This window comes from Lissotriton vulgaris, chromosome 7, assembly GCF_964263255.1.
Source record: "Lissotriton vulgaris chromosome 7, aLisVul1.2, whole genome shotgun sequence".
Taxonomy (NCBI): domain Eukaryota; kingdom Metazoa; phylum Chordata; class Amphibia; order Caudata; family Salamandridae; genus Lissotriton; species Lissotriton vulgaris.
The window spans coordinates 723169853-723192372 of NC_141695.1; the positions used below are offsets into that span (position 1 = coordinate 723169853).

At 45.2% G+C, this 22520-nt stretch overlaps 1 protein-coding gene across 1 annotated transcript in view; it reads right to left on the reverse strand.

Moving 5' to 3' along the window:
- Positions 1–22520, reverse strand: part of LOC147702335 (cilia- and flagella-associated protein 337-like) — a 1229420-nt gene that overhangs the window by 642824 nt on the left and 564076 nt on the right. The window contains exons 10-11 of the mRNA XM_086930967.1: positions 2806–2997; positions 462–722 (exon numbers count right to left, since the gene is read on the reverse strand). Coding sequence (XP_086787093.1) covers positions 462–722; positions 2806–2997 — 453 coding nt within the window. The remainder of the gene's footprint in view (positions 1–461; positions 723–2805; positions 2998–22520) is intronic.

Here is a 22520-nt window from a genome sequence, read left to right on the forward strand (position 1 = left end):
TCAAGCAGGCGCAGTCTTTTGACGCAGCATTGGCTTAAAAGTGACTGAGTGAAATCTCATAGATTTCACTCAGCCACTTTTGCGAGGCGCACCTGCCCCGGAACGCCCACCCTGCGCCGGAACGCCCACAAGCGGCGCAGGGCTTTACAACGTTACGCATCTGCCTAGATGCGTCACGTTGTAAATCGTTCGTAGGGATGTGCCACGTTTACGCCGCCTTGCGTGACGCAACAGCGGCGTAAACGTGGCGCAAGGGCCTCATAAATCTGCCCCTTTGTATTTTACCTCAGTAGGACGTAAGGCTGAGACCTACTGGAATCAAACAACAGGCCTGCATATCACAAAGTCATATCAACAGGTGCCAGTGCCGCACGTGGACCACCGAGCTATTTTATTCCCTCCTAAATTTGGCAGTAAACCTCAAATTGCAAAAATAACATAATATAGAAAAGAGGACAGACCTGTTGGAATAAACTATTGTAGAGGGCACCACAAAGAGGCGCGTCGTGAGTGACAGGAAGTTCTTCTCCGGGTGCCGAATGCACCAACGTCAACATGCCGATGTAATCAGCATAAGAGATCAAAAGCACGTGCAGAGGCTCGCGCACAAGCAGCAACGGGAAATCCCCCTGCTCCAACATCCGGCCAGGCTGCACACACGGGAACTTCAGTGCCATCGTCTGCAAACATGTGTGCGAGAAAATATCCCAGACCTTCAGGATCTGCGGAGAGAAAAACACTACCTTATATTCTCGCGTTTGCAGCCAAAACATCCGTTTATCAACGGCAGAGAGTAAGAAATGAGAAACGTTGCTATTTATTTCAAAATCTAATTACGTGATCATACCATTTTCGGACTTAAATATTTCAGTTCATTAGCCGGTGAAACTGCATATTTTTCAGGTCTTGTATTTAGGAATAATAATGAATGAGCCTCTTTCACATGTGCCCTGAAAGTTGCGAGCAACTAAGTATTGTTGCTCAAAAAATGGGGCGAATTCTCCAGTTACGCTTGGACCTGAATTCATAGATGCACTTGTCTCAGAGCTAGCAGGGGAGGATCCGAGTATGAGAGGGAAATTAGTTTTCTGGAGACAAAGCTTCAATTACGGTTTCAGAGGGTAAATTTGCAAAGATTGCGCCACCAGGATAGCCAGCCCTGACTAATATGGTATGGGGGCAGAAGGGAATGGATAATTTCCTTTCGAAGGGCATGAACTGAGACATGCTTCTAATGAAGGGCGGGCAAAATGTAATGTAATAGGGATGTTTATAAAGGTCATCTGAGCTTCATGGGGATTAGAAACTCTATCAATGTTTTCCGATCTCTGCAAACAGGAGCCATTTTGGAAAAAGCAAGGTCTTCACTAGTTTCCCGCATTTCGCAAGAGAAAAACTAAGATCATAGGAAGTACATTCCAAAGTGTCATAGCAGCAGCGACAGAGAATAGTTAGTGTCTGCACCTGGCCTTATGAGAAGCTGGCACCTGGAGCAGATTGAGAGATCCGTGTGGGACCCAATCGATGAATGGCTCAGCACCAGTCTACTATGGCACCATTGGTCCCTAAAAATTATCCTAATTATGCTCAGAGATGCAAAGGAGTTGCCAGGAATTCGGACTCCAAAGCCAAAAACACGTAAGCAGCAGTAAGCGAGCCACTGAGCCCTTGTTTCTACATGTTAGGGATACCAACCCATGTCTAGGAAGTGGACCCTGGCCCAGGCATGGCACTCAGCTAAGTACTACTAACCGCTGGTTTCCCAGCCGGGGATACCCGGCATGCACTTCTTTCGATGGACCATGAGGGAAAGCAGGAGTGTTTGCCCTAGCCACCAGCTCACATGCACCTATTTTGCATTACTGCATGTACCGCCAAGAAAAATGGATGACATTCCTGCATTACCAGAAGGTCTGTTAGAAGACTTTACAGTCTAAAGGTGAGGAACAGATACCAGTAAGCTATCTCAGTCTATGAGAGAGCCACAAAGACCAGCATGAGTGAAGGCTCAAATATGTTGTCCGAAGTAACCCAGCATTCCATAGAGCTGATGAGTGTAACATGTATAGTTTCATCAACTTTTTGCTCGAGATATTACAGCCTCTTCTGTCTCAGGAAACCCCTTTTTCTTTTGAGAATGAGCACCAAAGTACAGAACCCAGTCAGATAAGTATGATTATTTATTAGCGCAAGGTGTATAAATGTTGGGTTCGAGGCAGAGGTGTGGGACTTAATGTGACTAGTGAAGTTGTTGGGATGTCTATGGGTGCAGATGAGAGTAGCCATTGAACATGTTTTCAACTATACTGTGAACCTGGACGACTGCCCGCTCCTCTAGACGTTTCACCAAATTGGCATATCCCTACAGGAGTGGGAGTCTCCCTTACAATGTAATTATTTTTGGTATGTACAAAGTTCAGATCACCAACAAGGATGACTCAACATTTCCTAAAGCAGTTTAGTTGTGGTTGGTGTATTAGTCACTTTCTATTGGCCTGAGTAATGGCACATTGTGAATCCTCTATTTAGTAATATGATGTCTGTCCTAAAAGGATAGGAGCATTCACAAACTGGCCCCATCTTGCTTCAACAGCAGGATAATGTATGAGATCCTCGACTGAATCGCTCTGCCAACTTGAAGCCAAACCTGTTGCTGCATACGTCCCAGAATACAGATCAAGGAGGTCCCTGCTGCTCCTCTACATGCATCCATTGTATTAGAAATTTCCCCAATTCTGTAAAACTTTAAAATAAATAATTCCTATACTGTCTAGATGGCTGCGATTATGATTTCCAGAAGCTTACCGAATCCTTGGAGTAGCTGAAAATCTGCCCCAGAGGCTCACAGATCACCATATCCAGGATTGCCGTATTGTGTTCCTGGAAGACTGCAATGGGCCGACTAGTGACATACTGGTTCCACAAGCAGACTCTGTGATCAACACCTCCCGTCACCAGCAGATCCAATGAGCTACTGTAGTCAAAACATCGTACTCCCTAAAATGTACAATAAAATCATGCTTTTTAAATTCTGTTTCATATACCCCTTCTATTTACAGCATGCACGCCTATAAAATGAGTATGGGGATAAAATAGCATTTATATAGTATGTACAATCAACAGCTTCAATGTAGGGAGCAAGATCTGTAGCTGTTTGCACCCTCAGTCCCTGACTCAACCCTTATTTTATTTGGCTCGTCTACGTGACCAACCAGACATCCACTTAATCTGCAAAGTATTCTTCAGGAAGCATTTCTATTTGTGCATCTTAGTTTGGGGACCTTGTGTATGGCAGAAATTTGATAGTTTTTTGGGTTCAATACGGCTGTAATCCATGGAGGTAGTTTATCCCTCCACCTCCTCACAGTAGTATGTAGGTGGTCCTCTCATTGTGGTTTTGAGGGTTGCCCTGTGGAATAGGGATGTGTGCTACAGTATCCTGGATGTGTTATGTTAGTAAAACACATAGTCACACAAACCTCCTGCTTCATCTGCCTGTTAGATCCATAACCCTTCCTGCCCAGTCAGCCTCTTCAGGCAGCTCACATGTAATCCTGCCGAAAACAGAAATAGTGTTGTTCTTCTCAGCAACAGGATATTTCCAACAAGAGATACCTGCCTGTGTATCCGATTGCCACAGTCACCGCTCTGAAAACCTTAGGAAGCCTGCAAAGGGACACACTGCCCCATTGGTTGGCACCTGGTATTTGAAACCTGCAAGTGGCTGGATCGGCAGTGGGCTGCTGTACAGAAGTGAGGAATTGAAAATAAATGCTGAATCTGGCTCACTTATCTGAAAACTCCAGCTTGCTTGTACCTGTCGTCCTTTATGGACTGTGAGCTGAGTATTGCTTATTACTCTTGACCCTAGTGTTGGCAACAAAACTGAAAATCTACCTGTGGACTGACTGCTATTTTACCTATTTGCCTGTTTGCATCGCTGCCCACGAGGGGTTCTTCTCTCAAGACCATGAAGCTCTCTCTCTAGCCCAAGCATCTGCCCTGAACCCATCTGCTTTCCTGCCACCAAAGACAGTGATGCTTGGCTGCAATGATGATAAAGCGGGGGTGAGCTCATCCCAGGAGGAGTGACTCTGTCTCGATGGATGGTATACCTTTAAGCACTTCAAGCGACCTTTTAATAGACTGGGGAAGAAAAAGCATGCCTTGTCCTTCTTTGCTAAATTTCCATATGACAACTTTGGTCATTTGCCAACCCAAACCATAATTCTGCAAACTATGCAATAGTCTAACCCTCAAGCTATTTTCTAAATGATTTCTTTACCAGTTAGAGCTGCTATAGATGTTTTAAGTCATGGGCAAAGTGGACATTTACATAGGGACCCCATCTTCAAAAGGGCCCCTGGGAAAATGAACTTTCTCCATAACCTCTGCCTAGTTCTCAATCTCAGGCTCTCATGCATTAATTACTATTGTTTGTCATAATGGGGTTTGAATTAATAGAGAAAAAGTATGTCTTGTCTAGGACCTTCAAATATTTTTAGATGACACTGAGAGCTGCAACGTTTTAGAATATCACTATTCTATATCACTACTACTGTACTTTTCTGTAGTGAACACTAGCCTGTCTGAAAACCATATGCCATTTGGACCCAATATTACATTACTCCCTATCCGGATGCTGGTAGTCTTTCAAAAGCAGCCACTTCCAAATTCACCTCTTTGCTTGCCATTGTTGATGTCCTCTGTCTTATTTGCTCTCATCCCCATCTTTCTAGGCAGAGCCTGGGTCCAGAGGCACTCCCATGTGTCCTGAATCACCTTCATGTCCCTTTTCAGCAGCACCAAAACAATCTGCTCGACAAGATTATTTTCCCAAAGGTGTATTAGAATCCCATGAGTCCTCTCCTAGCTCACAGTCAATAGCAAATTGGCTCTAATAAAGGCACACATTCCATCCCAGAACACTGCTGCAAGTTCCTCATCTAAACCCAGTCCTTGGACATAAAACCGCCTTTTCACATGCTCCCCTTCACATGGAGAGGCCTCAAATCCATGCCTCCTCTGCGTTTCAGTCATTCATTCTACCTGACAAAAATAATGCCACTTTATATCTTCCAGAGTTCCACCGGTAATGACATAGTTCCATGCACGCCTGGACCTCCATCAGCCCAAGATCCTCAACGAGTCTTCCCTAGATCAATCTGCACCCTCATGGTGCTGCTCCAGTCGTAAACGAATACAGGAGAACTGAATGCAATGTCAGGAATGGCAGAAACAGCTCCAGTCTCTTTGAAGTAAAAATGTTTTCTTGCAGGCTTCTCGTTCGTGACCATGACAGCTGCTTCATGGGTAAGTTCAGCTGAAACTAGACGAGGAGGCTGGTGATGAGGAAGCGTGTCTGAGAGGTTCCCGGCAGCGTCCAACCGCCCTTAATTTTTTATGGACTTTGGGTTAGAACTTGGAGCAGCTTTCAGGTGGCAATGGGCTTGAAATTGAAAACATATACCTGAAAATTACCTGAAAGCAGAGAGACAGTCTGGAAAGTAAATGCAGCAGTTGTAGATACGCCGCTGGAAGGCTCCTTGCGGTGAGGCAAAGTTTACTCACCTGCTGGGCGCACCTGTGCCGCTGGAGGAATCGGCAGGTGAGTGGAATCGGTAATGCCTGAAGTGGCAGCGGCTGCAAGGAGCTGCATGTAACATGAGAGGAATCACTCGCCGGCTGGCGTGTTAAGGTTGTAGCAGCAGTGGTAACTATAGGGCTCGAGTCGGGGTACCACGTGGGTGGACGGCGTCCCCCCACTTATTTTAGCGGGGGACGCCATCCCCCCTGCCAAACAGCTGGACTTCACTCTTTGGCCTCTCTGGGACGAGGAGCTCGCCACATTTCATGACATCACTTCCAGTCGTGACGTCACTTCCGGTGACAGCGTCCCCCCACTTCATTTTTTTATGACTTGTGCCCTGGGTAACTAGGAGCAGATTGGTTGGCGAAAGCTCGAGAGTGGCCAGGTTGTGTTTCCTTGCCCTCTTTTGATTGTGGACAAAGACTCGAGAAGGATGAGAAAATAAAAGAAAAGACACGAACCTCAAAGTTACTGGGTGCAGCTGGGAAGGCAGTTGTAATATACTTTAAGTGTAGACATGCCGAGGGGAGGCTCTCTCTGGTAGAATACGCTTGTTTTTTGGCGTGCTGTATTGGCAGTGGCAGCAAGCAGCTGGGATAATTGAGGAGACGAGAACAGCCAAGCGGGGGACGCCACAAATCAGCACCAGCACTTTATTCGATCCTCATCCCTACACTTCATTAGTGTCCCTAGGATCAAGAAAGCAACCTGCGGGGGACGAGCTTTCAGCATTGCTGCAGCCCATCTTTGGAACAACCTCCCCATCGACATCAGAAAAATCAATGACCTTTTGACCTTTCGGAAAAAAGTAAAAACTTGGCTTTTTCCAAAAAACTCTCCCAAAACTCGTCACCATAAATAAATTCTTTCTGCCCCTTTCTCCTGTCCATGCTCCTGCCCCCCATAAAGCGGTAGCCATATAACCAAGCGCCAGGGTGCCCGCAGGGTTACAGAGCGCTCTATAAATACCATAAATAAATAAATAAAATAAAATATTACTTACTCAGCCGTGAGGAGAACGGCTCTCCTTCTGCCACTGTTGTCGCTTTCACTGGGCACCTTGGGACACTGCCCCCTCGCTGGTAGACGTTGGCGCCCTCGCAACAGTGTGCCGCTCTGCTTTGGGAAACTTCATCCCCCAGCAGCCATTGAGCGGCGCGACCGGAGGGCGTCAGAGGAAGGCGCCAGAGGCCCATAACTTCAGCGCAGCTCCCCCGCTGTGCGGGATGCGTGTGGGCGCCCCCGGGCCAAGCCCGGGCCAAGGGTGTGCCCGTCCTTGCCCGTCACTGCCCGGAGGTGGCCGGGCTGGGCCATTCCCTTTTGGTCTGTATCCCGGGGATCAAGGTAACTATATAAGATGCCTTCAACATATGACCCCGCTCGTATCCAGGGGAAACATGCATGTGCAATAAAATAGCCTCGCGCACAGCCAAATAGTCCTTCCCCAACTTTGCCTACAGGTATTGACTTAATGCTGCAGAAGGCGATTGGGGTAGTTACCTCGGAAACTGAACTTACTGAAAGACGATTTTCCATTGCCCCTGACTTTTCTTCCCTGGTATCACCGACTTTAGCAAATATTGTGAATTCCCCGGAATCCTCTGTTCACGGAAATGCCCCCTCACCTGATTCTCTGTCAACCCTTGTACCTAGTACAAAAGTCAGTGTAGAGGGTAATGCTGTCATGCCTAGGAAAGTCAGAAAAAGAAAGCAGGGGAATTGTAGGAGTTTTAAGGGAAAAAAGCAGGAGGGGGAGAATGCGAAAGGTATAACAAATAGATCCAGCACAGAAAACCCCATGGGTAATAACCATGCTTCCTTACCACCCACTCCTTATCCATCTTGGGCCCAAATTTTCCTATCAGATCTTCTTACCCAATGCAGAATCATTGGGAAGGAAGAGGTTGCTCCTATTCTTGACCACATTCAAAAGTTAGCAGCTAGTGTGGGTAAAGCACAGATAATTTTCCAGCAAAATCCCAATCCTAGCATAGCACCTTTGTGTCAAAAAATAAAAAACAAGGCCCGAGAATATTCAGAACTTACCCGAAACTCGGCCAATTCAACTAAATACAGAAGCCACTCTGTCCCTAGACCAAGCTACCTGTAGTAAGCCAGTAACCAATATCAAAGCTTTAGAAAAGAGTATTTCTGTACTAGATGGGCAATCTCAATTAGGACACCAGGGTCTGATAGAACCTAATCCGCACCCAGGGAGGGAGGCCCCAATGCAAAATCAGCGTACAGGGGCAAACTCAATTAGCAATGCTGTAGAGGCCAATACACCGACTGAAGGGTATGGAGGTGGTGGCCTCTCATTAAGAGAAACTCAGACACTGCCCCTCCCAACCATCAACCTACCTCCAGCTGCAGTACCATATGTGATTGTCTTGGCTGGAATTCCAGAACTCAAGCATGGACAGAAGGAATCACAGCCAGACCTGAGAAATAAGATCTTGTTTTGGATGGCCACACACAAACAATTCCCTTATAATAGGGCTGGTTAGATCCTGAGAGTACGAAGAGTGATACTGATACTGAAGAGTGATGAAGAGTGAAGAGTGATGAAGAGTGAAGAGTGATACGAAGAGTGATAGTGATACTGAGAGATACGGAGAGTGGCTTGGGTGGGTCCTACAAAAAAAAACAATACCAAGGGGCTGTGTGATTGTTAATTTTAAGCACCCAGAGGTTGTATGCAGATTAGTATCCCAAAATTCTTACCCCTCGGAACAACAAACAGCCATCAGAGTGTTTTTGTTGGATTTTTTCTATCCCTCCCCCCGAAGCATGAGTGAAGCCTATACTGCTATGGACTGTGGCAGATGGCGAATGCAATCCTATAAAACCCCTACAATCCATCCACACTACTCTTCATCCTTTAATATCCCGGTCTCAAATCGGTTTGGGCTGCGGGAGGATGTAGATTGACTGGGAGGGCCTGAAGTTTTTAAACATGATAAATCTGGATTATGGGCCCCTGTTGTATCACACTATCCAAGTCAGGTCCACCAACATCTTATAGTCAGTAGCGGGGGGGGGTTTGGCTATACAAAACCGGGACATTCCTCTTTGTAAGAAGTCCGATGAATCATCTAAAACGGATGGACCCCCCCTCAAATGTTGTCTATAAATTCATAGGGGTACACACTGAGAAATAATCTACTAGTGTCTGTGGAGGAAATAGTACTATTTTCCGTGCCACCCTAGTCTCTGTGCACCCTGACCTTCCGGGGGGGGGGGGGGGGTGGGGAGTCAACCCCGGAGAATAATCTCAAAGTTTTGTCATGGAATGTGGCAGGCCTATCTAATAATTTAGCCTGACCTGACTGGGGGCTATTTATAGACCAGTTTGATGTCTGCCTACTCCAGGAGACATTGGCCAGGGAAGAGATAGCAAGGTTGGGTTTTGCGTCCTATAACAATACGGCATCTATAGGAGAAAGGGGCAGACCTTATGGGGGATTACTGATATTGGTAGCATCCCATTTGTGCTGCTCGGTGACACAATTAAATACTTCAACTATAGATCTCCAATGTGCCACACACAAATTCCCGTCTAATCTAAGGGTGACTTTTATTAATGTCTATTCTCGCCTGGTTAGGCTGGGGAAAGAATCCCCCACTTTGGCTTTGCTGGACACCCTTATTTCCACTGTCTCGGGAGAGAGTAGACTGTTTATTGCGGGGGATTTTAACTGTCAATATGAGCCTTTACCTGGCATTGAAAACCCACTTACTAGAGAAGAAGATGAGCAGTGGTCAATCCCTGAGCTTCAGATTGCTCCTATTATGGTTTGGTCACCACTGGCTCTCCAAATAAATTCTATAACTATGGCCCATTCTTTGAGAGCCTGTAATGGACGTGCCCACTTAGATCGGGATGGGAATACCACGTTTAATCGTGTTGGTCAGTCCTGCAGGTTAGATTATATCTTGGTAGAGACAAGGACATGGTCTTGGGTCACTGATGTTGAGGTTCTTTTACGTCACGACAGTGACCATAATGCCCTGGCCCTTAACTTAAGACTTCCTGAGACAGGCATCGCCCCAGGGGAAAAAACTAGGAAGGAAAGTGTTTTGATTCTTTCTAATGACAGAAGAAGGCTTAAATGGCCATTGATAAAACAATCCCCAGATAAAATTAGTGTTTTATACTCAATTGTCCATAAGTTTTTTTGTGGAAATAAGTGCTTTTATTGAGCTTGGACAGGAAATTATGATGGATAAAATATATAAACTACACACAGGACTGGTGGCTGACCTAGCAGATTTACTTAACCCAATAGTGACCAAACCCAGGCTGAATCAGAAGACCCAATCGTGGTTCAACCACAAGTGTAAAAAGGCAATGTCCTTATTAATCGAGTCAATCAAAGCACATGACAGGATCCAAATTACGTTTAGGAGGCAGGAGTGTAAGCAGGCTATTTTAGAGGCTAAACAGCAATGGAAAAACTCCAAATGGGACAGTATAAAAAGTGCTCTGGGGAATAGGACTATGCGGGAATTCTGGACAATAATGAGAACAGGATGTGGATAAGGTCAAGTGGCAGACGAGCTGAATATTGCGCCCGAGAAGTGGATCGAACATTTCCGGCTGCTGTATTCAACTGAAACGGTTATTCTTATGGTGCCGACTACCTCCCATGTAGAACACATCGGTCTCTTATACAGCCCTGTGCATGCTCCCACATTGCCCAGAATGGAAACTGATGTAGGTATAATGATAACACTATTGGAGGTGGAGGGTGCGATCAAGAGACTCCTGGCGGGCAAAGCACCGGGCCTTGATAAAATTCCCGGGGATCTCTTTAGGGATCAACCAGTAGTATGGATTCCATACTTTTACTTGATGTTTAATGCCATACTCCAGGGTTCCCCTATACCAGAATCCTGGCTGGGGGCCGAGATTGTACCAGTGTTTAAAAAGGTCCCTCCATTAATCCCCGCAAATTACCGCCCGATCAGTTTGATCGACGTTAGTCAAAAACTCTTTGCGCGGATTATCCTCAACTGGCTTCAGACATGGATGGAGGAACATGAGATATTGAGCCCATACCTAGCCAGATTTAGGGAAAAAACATCCACCGTATACCAACTTCTTAGATTACAACTTTTGTATTGGAAAACGGTCAAAGTAGAGGGTGGCAGCCTCTACTTGATTTTTGTTGACCTTAAGAGGGCGTTCGATCTGGTACCTCGGGAACTCCTGTGGGTGTTATTGGAGGATATGGGGATCCCTACCTACCTCCTTGATATTATCAAAAGACTGTACTTAAATAACTTCGCACAAGTCAGGAGTGGCAAAAGGGATGTTTTGACACCTAGGTTTTCGGTTAATAGTGGAGTCAGACAGGGATGTGTTCTGGCCCCCATCATTTTCTGCCTTTTCATTAATGCCTTAATTGTCCACCTTACGGGGTCAAAGACATTGATGCCCCAAAAATAAGAGACGAACAGGTAGTGGCATTGATGTTTGCCGATGACACCCTTTAATTGTCGAAATCCCCAATGGAAATACAGCGTGCCCTAGACAGCTTTTCCAGTTTCTGTAAGAAAAGGGGGCTGGAAATTAATACACAAAAGACAAAGTATATAGTCTGTAATCCACCTAAGACCACCCGTCCCAATCCTTCTTTAAACGGCATCACTCTGGAAAGGGTAACGGTATTCGAATATTTGGGCGTCACCCTCACAAATAATATGGAGTGGGTTCCCCAGATTGCTAAGGCCAAACTCAGGCTGGCGCAGACCTCGGGGGTGTTCTAAAACTAAACAGGGAATCCACCTCTAAACCAGTTGCCTCCATTCTTGAAATCTACAAAGCGCAAGCTAGGGGAGCTATAATTTATGGGGCGGAACTGTGGGGGCACTCTTCAACTGAATATATTCTCAAGGCAGAAAATTGTTTCTTAAGATCTTTATTGGCTCTGCCAGCCAGCACTCCCCTTATTCCCTTGAGAATGGATTTAGGAATCAGACCAATAGATGAAAAAATTGGTTTAAGTCCACTAACATATTGGCGCAGATTGTGGGTTACCCCAGAATTGAAGCACTTTAGATCTGAAGTTAAAGAACTTATGGGTCTACCTGGAGTAGAAAAACTCCAGTGGTTTGCTTACATAAAAAATGAGAGCAAGAGTCTGGGTAATTTAGAGCTCTAGAGCAACCCTGAAGTTGCCTATGCAGAGATGGCACGTGCTGGCCTGGTGAAACTCCATCGTAACCATCAGATGGCGGATATTCTTAGTAACTCTACGCTGGGTTCTTTAACCATGGAGTTTCTCAGTATCAAAGAGGAGTATAAATTGGAGCCCTTTTTGGACATGATTTTACCCAGTGTAGCGAGGAAATTCTATGTACAATTCAGACATGGTACACTACCACTTAGGGGTTTCTCTCATAAATGGTCCCAATCTAAGCTCCTAGAATGTCCAGTGTGTAGTGTACAGGAGGAGACCAAGCCCCATGTCTTCTTCTTCTGCCCATGTTACAAGCTTAATAGGCAGCGTTGGCTCATCCAACTGTGTAGAAATTTGGGGTTCAAACATTATCATCAGACATTTAGAATCCTGAAATGTGACACTTCTCCGTCTGTTGTATTTTCAGTCTCCCTTTTCTTGCTCGCCATGTGGCGCAAGCGCTGGTCATTTATTAATAATGTCTACCGGTGAAACTGTTACCTCTAGTCCATCTTGAGGTGTGATACCTGCGTCTCGCTTGGTCAGTATCTGTCCTTGTTGTACCTCTTTTTAACCCTTTTAACTTTTGTACTTCATTTTTAACTACGTTTTTAGCTTTTATGATATCCAATTGAGTATTTCTTTTTAATGTTGATGAATGTTGTCATAATGAGGTTTTATATCGATTGTATTTTTGTATCTTTTATGGTCTATGACCGAAATAAAGATTATTTGAAGTTGAAGTTGAATACATCTCAAAGCATTTTCTCACAGCAAATAATGGCGTAAACCGCGAATGCATCTGTCCATGTTCTATGTTGGTGGGCACTTGAGGCTCCCTCTCTGTGAGGAAATGGGGTTTATTATATGATGTGGCTGTGCCACCTCACCATGTAATACACTTATGTACCTCTTTAGGACCCTTCTTTTTTTTTGTCAGACCTTCAGCTCAACCATAGGTAGCTGTGGCTTTGAGCAGCAAGGCTTACTCAAAGGAGCAAGTGTGAAGCTTTTAAACAGCACCAGAACAATTGAAGAGTCAACAAGGCAATTGACACCAACTTATAAAAATAGACTGTATTTTTAAAAACCACATTGAAAAAAATCCATTGAAGGATTCCAGAGATGTAGAACTTACAAGGTATAGTAAATCAAAGCATTTCATCAAATGCAAACAAGCATTTGTAAATTGAACCAATTTCACACTTAATAAAAACTTTTTCACAAAAACGTTTGGGATAGTTGTAATGTAGGTGACCAACTCCAGTTGTGAGCCATTCAGGGGGCCAAGCAAGGTCCTCAGAAACAGTTATCTCAGCAGGTGAAGCAGTCTTCAGGCAGTTACCAGCGCTTTTATCTTTTGCAGGGCTTTCCTTTAGAAGGGTCTTGATGCAAGTGATGAAGGATACTGAAGATGCTCAAGGATGCAGGAATGTAATGTTGTGACAGGGGTTTTGCTGTGACTACTCCTCGGTCTTCAAAGGGGATGAGGGTCACAATGTTGATGTCCCTTGAAGTCCTCTAGGTACTGGCAGAAGTCCAGTCGTCACTGAACTACCAGTCACCCAGTATCACTGTCAGTGGTCAAGCCTTCCTGGGTCGATTACTTGTCCTCTGGGGGTCTTAGCTGCACTCCGACAACACCCCTGGGGTCAGCAAACTTGGGTGCAACGTTGTGCATTGGATCCTGGTCCCTAGTTCTGCACGGCTGTAGTTGGTGGTGGGTTGAAGACTTTGGGCTACCAACTTGGACCCAGCAGGCTTCTTCAGCTATAGTGTCCCTGTGCTGAGAACAGTAGGCCAGTCAGCAGTTGTTTGTAGGCTCTTTGATTTGGCTGGGCTCTGGAGACTACTTCTCCTTGAGCAGGACAATGAAGGCACAGTCCCTCTCCTTTGCTAGCCCACAGGTGCAACAAGTGCAGACCACAACAGTGCAGCCTCTCTTTACCAGTTCCACAATGTCACAGGATAGTCCTCCCTCTGTCCTTCTTCCAGTCCAGTCAAGCTCTGCGTTCAGGGTGCGAGGGGTGCAACTACTCAGGGCAGGATGCAGTTGGTAGTCAATAGGCTACCAGATTCTCTCCCACCTGATGACCACTTCCTGCAAAGTGTAGCATCTGGGAACACTAGGATGCACCTTTCTGCCCACCATTCTGGCTACCAAGGGAGCTACACGCCCCTAGAAACCAGTTTGGCAACTGGTTCCCCCTGTTGTCCCTAGTGCCAGCCTGTCTGACTGAATTATGGAGTGGCCCCTCCCCCAAGTGTTACCCATTTGCCCTTCAAAGGTGGCTTCTCCTTTAAAGCTCGAATTTTGGGCCAACAGCCATGTGGCTTCCTGCAGGAGGGAGGTGACAACTCCTCCTAGAGCAAGCCAATATTGTATCCTTTCCTGGGAATCGTTAGTAAGTCTAACTAGATGGCAGAAAGCTGTCTCAGCTTCAGAACCCCATGTGCAACCGGTATGGGCAAATGGGGCTGAAGGTAACAAAGTGACAATTTTGTAAAAATACACATTGCAACTTCAGATCTGCCAACTCACACGGTGCCACTGTGTGTCACATGATTTCTGATCCCTTTACATAGTCACCCGGTGAGGAGCCAAAGTCACATGGTGGCAGGCAAGGCGAGCTGGAAATCACCACAGAGAGTGAATTTCCAATTCGTCTTTTGTGGCTTCAAGCAGGCGATGTCCATTAAAGGGTGTAAAAACACCCCAGGATATCACCAGCAGCCTCAACAACCTTTTTGTTCTCATTTTGTTTTGTGGAAAGAAAGGTCAAAGCATCAGAGGACAGGAGCAGAGGTCCCTCTCTGGAAGTTCTCGGCATAAAGCCGCCCCCATCCAAGGCCATGCTCCCTCCCCACACTTCTGATTTAGTTCTCAAGTTGGCAGGTCTGCAACTTGTTATATAACCCACTTTGGTCGCCACCCTTCCAGAGTTAGCACAGCTGAAGGGTCAGTGTGTAACTGTATACTCACCAATTGGGCGACCAAGCCTTTCCACAGTAAAAACTGTTATGTGTTTTTTACTATCAGAATATATGAAAATACACGTTTTCCCGGTGAGATATGTTGCACCCTGCCCTAGGAGTGACTTACACATATACCAGAGGGAAGTCCAGCGTTGCTATTACTTTAAATGGTGAAGTCGGGCTAGCAGTTTAAATGCTCTTCCAGCCTGCAAATGGTGATCTGAGAGTTTTGTTATATTCGTGTCACATCCAGGGTGGCACAAACAGTACAGCAATCCCTGGGGGACCACTAACTTAGATTCCTTGGGAAACCAGGGTACCTTTTACCAGGGACTTACAGGCAAGTTGGCTTAGCCAATTAGGTATGACCCAATTCGACATACCTGTTTATGGGTAAGGACACAGGCACTGAGGTCTGGTTAGCAGGTCTCAGTGCACTCGGAGTCAAAAAAAACAGCAGCATCAATCCATGTGTAGAACTTTAAATATTTCCATATGTTTTACAAATAGCAAGTCTTTTATAATTTTACAGAAAATGTAAACATACAATTTTCATGGCATGACATTATGGAAAGAGGCAGCACTAAAATGTTACATGCACAGCAATAATCACGTTAATAATTTCAAAACAACATCTACTTGCATATAATTTTTATTGACATATAGAAGTATGACGTTGCACAGAATTAATAGTATGTTTTAATAATTCAAAAACAAGTGAAAAAAAAAGAACCGATTCTGTACATTCATAATATAGAGATGGCAATGAATGTTTAGCTCATAATCTTGTAGTGTCACAAAACACTTTGTTGCAGCCGAGATAGCTAGGACAATGTTACTTTGGAATATCGAGATAGAGACAATGACTTCAAGCTTAATTTTGATGATTTTCTGAAAGAAATTGAAACATAGCTCGTGTACAACAAATAAACATGCACTTTCAAAACAGTTGCTTAGGGCAAACTGGTTAGGCTAATTAAAACAAACCTAAGCTAAGTATTATTTTCCAATATAAAAGTGTTTTTTTTACGCACACTTCCTAATCATAGCCCCAAGCACCTGTGCATGTGATACTCCTTCCCATCTGGAACTGGCCCTGCCTACTCTGGGCTCTCAAGTTGTTTCACACTCTATGCAAACCTGCTGGTGTGCTCTGCTGCCATTTGTTTTTTTTTGCCTGGACCAGACCTGTTCACCCTATTCACTCGTTGGGGCCCTCGTCTTCGTACTGGTGGTACCCCCAATCCCTCCCCACCCATTTGCAACACACTGCTGTGCAGCCTACTTACTCTCATTAGCTCCACAAGGAATCGCTCCCTGATCCAGCAGCCACCATCCGGTTGTTCGCATGGTCTGTACCTCAGTCTCTACTGCATGGGCTGACAAAGATCCATGCAAGGCCATCTTCATTGTGGCTGCACAGAGGCACTAACTAAGCCCTCTTGTGCAGGGGCTGGACAGCCACCTGTGTCTGACACAACACCACAGGCCCATCTTCCACAGTGTTCATGAGAATGGAAAGCAGTATGTATATGATTTTTTATTTTATTTCTAAAGTTTTATATAGCGCAAACTTGATCCCAAAGGATATCAGAGCGCTTTACAGTTTGAGGGAAATGAAGGTAACAGATCAGTACATGAGTCAAATAGGGAATATACATAGGCATTGAATCAAATAGTGCACACATAAAGGACCATATATGAACCTGGGGTAAGCGAAGAATGGCCTAGTCAATGAAACAAAATGACAAAAGGGGAGCAAATACAATAGTAAAATACAAGATTGACAACCAATACTGTAATATGTCAGATGCGATTAGAGCTGATAGTCGTTCTCTTGTTAAGGTAAGAACTTATTCATGAGGAATCTTTTTGCTTCCAGTTTGAAGGCAACACATTTAGGCGTGAAATACATTCTGCGCCAAACTCACCAGCATAACTCGCATTAGGGGTATAATTCACAGTATGAAATAACTTAAACATAAACACAGTATGCACAACCTCATAACATTATACCATATTAGAGGCATAAATCAGGGTGCGTAAATCATAATACATGCATCACATTTCCTAGCACAACATAAATCACCGTATGGCCTGGCACCCTATAAACCGAACAGTCCCCCTGGCCAACTGGCCTTCTCACAGGGGCTCAAACGCCTTATCTTTATATAGACTGAACACGAGGCTAAATAGCCCTCAAGGAACCACAATGCACATAATCACAGATTCACTTCAAAAGCAATAAAGGCACTCAAAAAACGTGTGGAACAAACTTAGTTCGAGGCCGGGGTCCACGCGACCCGGTGATGAACAATGTACCTGAGATATAAAGGGGCATGGCACACAGCCTCACTAGGAAGTTGCAATGATGACAGGCATACTTGCAGCGGCCACAGATCCCGGCTGTAGCGGTCCACGGCGTGCACTCATGATAATCCTGGGACGAGGCTTAAAGGCGGGCGCCCAGCGGCACACACAGGTTGTAACAAGATCCTTGAAGTGGTGACTAGTGCGGGCACTCAGCGGCACAACTCTTCAGCTGCAGCGGCCCACAATAGCGAAAGTGATGATTCTCGTAGGACGGCTAATGCGGGCACTGTTTTTTTAGGACAGTGGCCATGCCTTCTGGTGCACCTGACTGCCTCTGGGATAGGTCAGTGGGACTTTTGGTCTGGTGCCACAACTGTCTTTAGAGCCTTATGGGTTCTTCCCAGCGCCATCTCAATTCAAGGCCCTAACTCACCTGACGTCGGTCCCGATCACACTCAGGCTTGTGCTGAGAGCCGGCCCAGCATTGACTTAAACACAGCAATAGACTCTCCACCTCAAGTGCATTTGATCCTAGCACCGAGAATGATGCTGTGATCAGTGTCGGAACTCCAAAAGATAGAGAGTGGTCCTACTCACCAAAGGCGGCAATTGCAAACAAAACAGGTGAGGGACAGAATGTGGATCAATGTCACACATTCACCCCAGTCCAAAGATCTGGGCCCAAATCCATCGTTTTTTTGCACTCCACACCACCCTGGGTTAGACAATGGCGATATGCAAATCAGCTCTGACCCTGTGCCCCATGGGAACAGTCCAGTCCGAACTACAAAAGCCATGTCCTTCCCAGAACGGAATCAAGCATCCGAGGACCGGACCGGTTTCAAGGTAACACCTCTCATCAGCCCGGCTAGCTTGACTCCAGTGGTGTGGAGTGCCTGGGACCCACGTCTGAGCATCCCCAGCGCACTTATGGCGGCAATTGCAAACAAAACAGGTGATGGACAGAATGTGGATCAATGTCACACATTCACCCCAGTCCAAAGATCTGGGCCCAAATCCATCGTTTTTTTGCACTCCACACCACCCTGGGTTAGACAATGGCGATATGCAAATCAGCTCTGACCCTGTGCCCCATGGGAACAGTCCAGTCCGAACTACAAAAGCCATGTCCTTCCCAGAACGGAATCAAGCATCCGAGGACCGGACCGGTTTCAAGGTAACACCTCTCATCAGCCCGGCTAGCTTGACTCCAGAGGGACAGGACATCAAACTGACACCATGTCGAAGAAAATCTCCTTTTAGGAAACCACAATAGCTTACTTGATCAGTCACTTCTCACTCAACCCTATTCACATTAAAACTCTAACAGTAGCCAAAGAATCAAATATATGAATGCTTTATTCACCAGGTGAATGCAAAACGTTAAAAAAATATATATTAAAAATATATTTAGTAAGCAAAAAGGAGTTAATAAACTTCATTTGTTATAAATGATTTCATGATTAGAAGTTTTATACAATATACATCAAAAAGATTTGGGACAGAATACACAGCAATTTTATCAAATCAGCATCAATAATTCATTCACAATGCAAAACTATAGTTGACAAAAAATATACAAAAACATCAATAAATGTACACCAATCTAATATAAACGAAGACCAAGAAGCAATACGTTTCGGTGGCAATAACAGGTCCAAACCACCTTCTTCAGGCTTTCAATTAAAAGTATCCCGGAACTTTAAAATCGTAATATCTACGTGTGGACATCAAATGGGATGTATCTCCCAGTCTCTAATGGCCAACCGGTCCCAGACTTCACGAAAAAAATGTCTCCTCACAATAATCAAGAGTATTTTTTTTCAGTTTGTAATCAAACTGTCAGGATCAAACCAAAGAAGCTGCCCTCATCAATAAATCACAATTCCTTTATTGGAGCATGATTCTTATTCATTTAAATTGCTTGTGGGCTATGTTTATTTCCACTTCAGCAAAAAAAATGGTCATCTTTATTTTGAGGAGTTAGCACCGTGATCGAAAATCTCCGCATCCTCAACAACTGTCTCAAAAAAATGTGCAGCAGACACTACTGGGATTTAAGAGACACCAGTCCGGGAGAAAAGATTTTCATTTTCTAGAAGAGGTAAGACCTTCTGAGGAACAGCAATGGACTCAGATGATCAATTTCACCAAAGAGACGACGATGATGATGATGATGATGATGATGATGACAACGACCCATCATTCAATACCCTGGCACTTCAGGAGGCAAGTGGTCTGGATATCTCCCCAGACATTGATATGGATCCCTCACCATGTCCTGCTCTGACTGAGATGGCTTCTTTTCATCACAAGAGCTTCTTGAGCTGCCATTATCTACTGTGAATTATCATCCAAACATCCCTAGAGTCTTTGTCAAAGCTATTATCTTCTTTGGCAGTCCAGAGAACCATTTCTTGCTGATACAGATCAGACCCTGGAGAGCCAGCCTTCCACTAAACATATATCCATGGAATATTCAGTGGGTAAAAGCTCTTCCACCTCCAGAGTCAACCTGGGAGATTTTCCTACACATCCATCAGATAGTGAGTCCAAAAAACTGGAAGCTTTGGAAAAGAAGTCCTCTGCATGAATTCCTATCCTCAGATCCCTATAGGGAGCTTGGCTGCTTAGTTGCTACAAGTATGCTCTGTGTGATATGGCAGCTATAGTTGCACCCAACCTCCCAGGCTAATGAAAGGGCCACTTCATGGAGAGGGTGATGGATAGGCAGGATGTATCAAAGCATATTATAAAAGCCTGCCTTGACACTGCTGACTGCGCAGCAAGGGCCATAAGATTGTCCATCACCCTAAGAAGGGAAACAGCGGTTTCCACATGGGTAATACCACGCGGATAGGTTACAACGCAGACGTCACACCGTCCGCGCTGCCACCACACATGGAACCACATCGCAAGTCTCTTCAACGACTTGCCCCAGATGGAGCACAACAGCAGGGAATGTGCTGGATTTTAAATCCAACACATTCCCCGCTGCTGCACTAACTGGAGTAGGAATAGTAATTTATACTAATCCTAAGTCCAGCGCACCATCTAGTGCAAGTCGCAGAAACGACCCGCGATGCAAAGCCATGCGTGGCAACAACGCGGACGATGCAACTTCTGCGGTGTAACCCACTGCATGGTATTTGCTCACGGTGCAAAGAGGCATATTCCCCTAAGAAGGCATACCTGACTTTGAGCCACTTGGTTGTCCACAGACGTACAAAATACACTGATGGGTTGTCTTCCGACAGATAATGTAGCATTGGCCAAAAAAGTAGTTGCTGCCCTGGAACAATTTAAACCTGGCAGGGGAGCAGCCAGGTCACTAGGTCTTCCAACTTAGCCTGGTTCTTTGTGTGCCTTTGTGAAACGACACACCTTTGCAGAAACTTTCAGAGAAAGAGAAAATCCAAGTTCCTGGCGAGCAGCAGAACCCTTTAGTCCATCACATAGAGGATGAGGGAAAGGACATACCAAGCAGATCCCATCAATCTATTCCTTTTTCCCCGATCCACCAGGGACACACCATTAGCTCACCTGTGAAGGAGCACGTTATGTCAATGGGAGGAAGGGTGTCTCCATTTCCTACAGGCCTGGAAGGCAATTATTCCAGACCACTAGGTCCTTTCCATGCTGGAAAAGGGGTATAACCTACCTTTCCAAAGGCATTCACCCAGACGCCCCGCCCCCCTATCGTGAGGAACATCAGCGGAATCTGAAGCATGAGGTGGCTGTCTGACTTCAGAACAGTCCAGTTAGTGCCAGAGAAAGAAACTGAGCTGGGGTGCTACTCTTGAACCTCCTTGGAAAGACACTAGTCTTCATTTAAAACTTTAATCTCAGGTTCATTAATTGGTTTTTAGAAAAAAGACATCTGATAGAGAAATCCCTTACCTTTGAATTCCCCTGGCGTCAGATTGGATCAGGAAGATTTTTTGTGAGCACTACTCCTGTGCGCCAGTAGGTGGCATTGGTCGGCTCCACATGCTGCTCACTGACAGCTGAAGGGTGTCCGTTCTTGAAACATTAAAGCTTCTTATCCTTTTTCTGCATTGCTGGGTGCAGAAAACCCACTGCACTGGCATATTTTTAGGTCAAGCATCAGGGCGCATGCGCTGTCTGCAAGACCTGCTGTCATCAATAATTCCACTCAATTCCCTCCTGCTACTCACCATTGGGCAAACTCCTGTGTCGCTCTTCTTTACTGCCTCATAACTGGTACAGCCAGCGATACGTCACTTTCCTTGTTCAGCAAATGAGCACCGGCTAAGTACAGTATTGTTCCTCTTGCAATGCTTTTCTATTAGTTTAAGCAAACTATTTTTTTTTCCGCCCGGTGCTACTTTTCGCCCGGTTTATGAAGCAGTACTTTTCAGATGGACTTGTTCATTTTTTATTATTTTTAAATATGAGGAGATTAAGTAATGTGTCTGCAATCGCAGGATGTTTGAACCTCCTACGTGACTCGAACCTGGTTCCCCAGCTTCAAAGTCATCCTCTATGGCCATTAAGCCACATTCTCCTAACTCTCTTAAAAATAGAAATCATAATACCTCCGTGTTTTCCTTTTTCACCTGTCTCGTGGCCTCTGGTGATGCTGCTGGTGTTTCACCACGGCAGGTGGGTTCAATGAATGTGGCTTGCACGGCGTGTCTTACCAGTATGGCGCTGATGGTCACAGCATAGTCTGTTGATGCTAAAATCCTATTCACCACAATATGTTAAGCAGCAGAGTCAGCCCGGGGGACAAGTGTGTGTAAATGTAAGCAACAAGGAGATTTTTCTAATCAACCAGGGAAATTGGGCGCACACCAGTGTGTCCGCACGGTAGAGAGCACCGTAAAGTGGTGGGTACAGGCAAAAGGGCGGGCGGTAATCTCACAAAAACCGCCCAAAGTTGGATCTAGAGGATCCACACAAGTAACATAAACACAGCAATGCCCCTGCACTATACAAGTATATGAAACATTAAAGAAATGACATATATAGCAAAAGAACTAAAGTTAGTATATATCCACACTTTAGGAATCGTTTTTTGAGAATCAGTTACTCCAGGTTCAGGTACAAAAGTTCCGAAAAAAGAAAGAGAAATGTTCTGTCCTTGATGTTAAATCATTGGTTTATTGTTCCTTTGTTAATGCCAACACGTGTTTCATCGCAGGGAACATACTGCGAATCTTCAGGGCTTAAGTGAGGAAAGTTTGACAACAAATATCAGATTAAAAAGGCAAGTCCGTATCAGGACCGAATTCGTGTAAGTAGGTTCGGGGTATGTAGCACGCTGCCTGCGTGGTTGGGGGATCTTATTTAGTTTGGTGTGAGTCAAAACCCGGGAGGAGTTATTGTGCGTCTACGAGGTGTCTCGGTATGAGACCAGAAATCCTTTGACAGGCGGGTACACCTTGTCAGTGTTGAACTCTTGGGACAAGTGCTATTATTGCAAGACATAC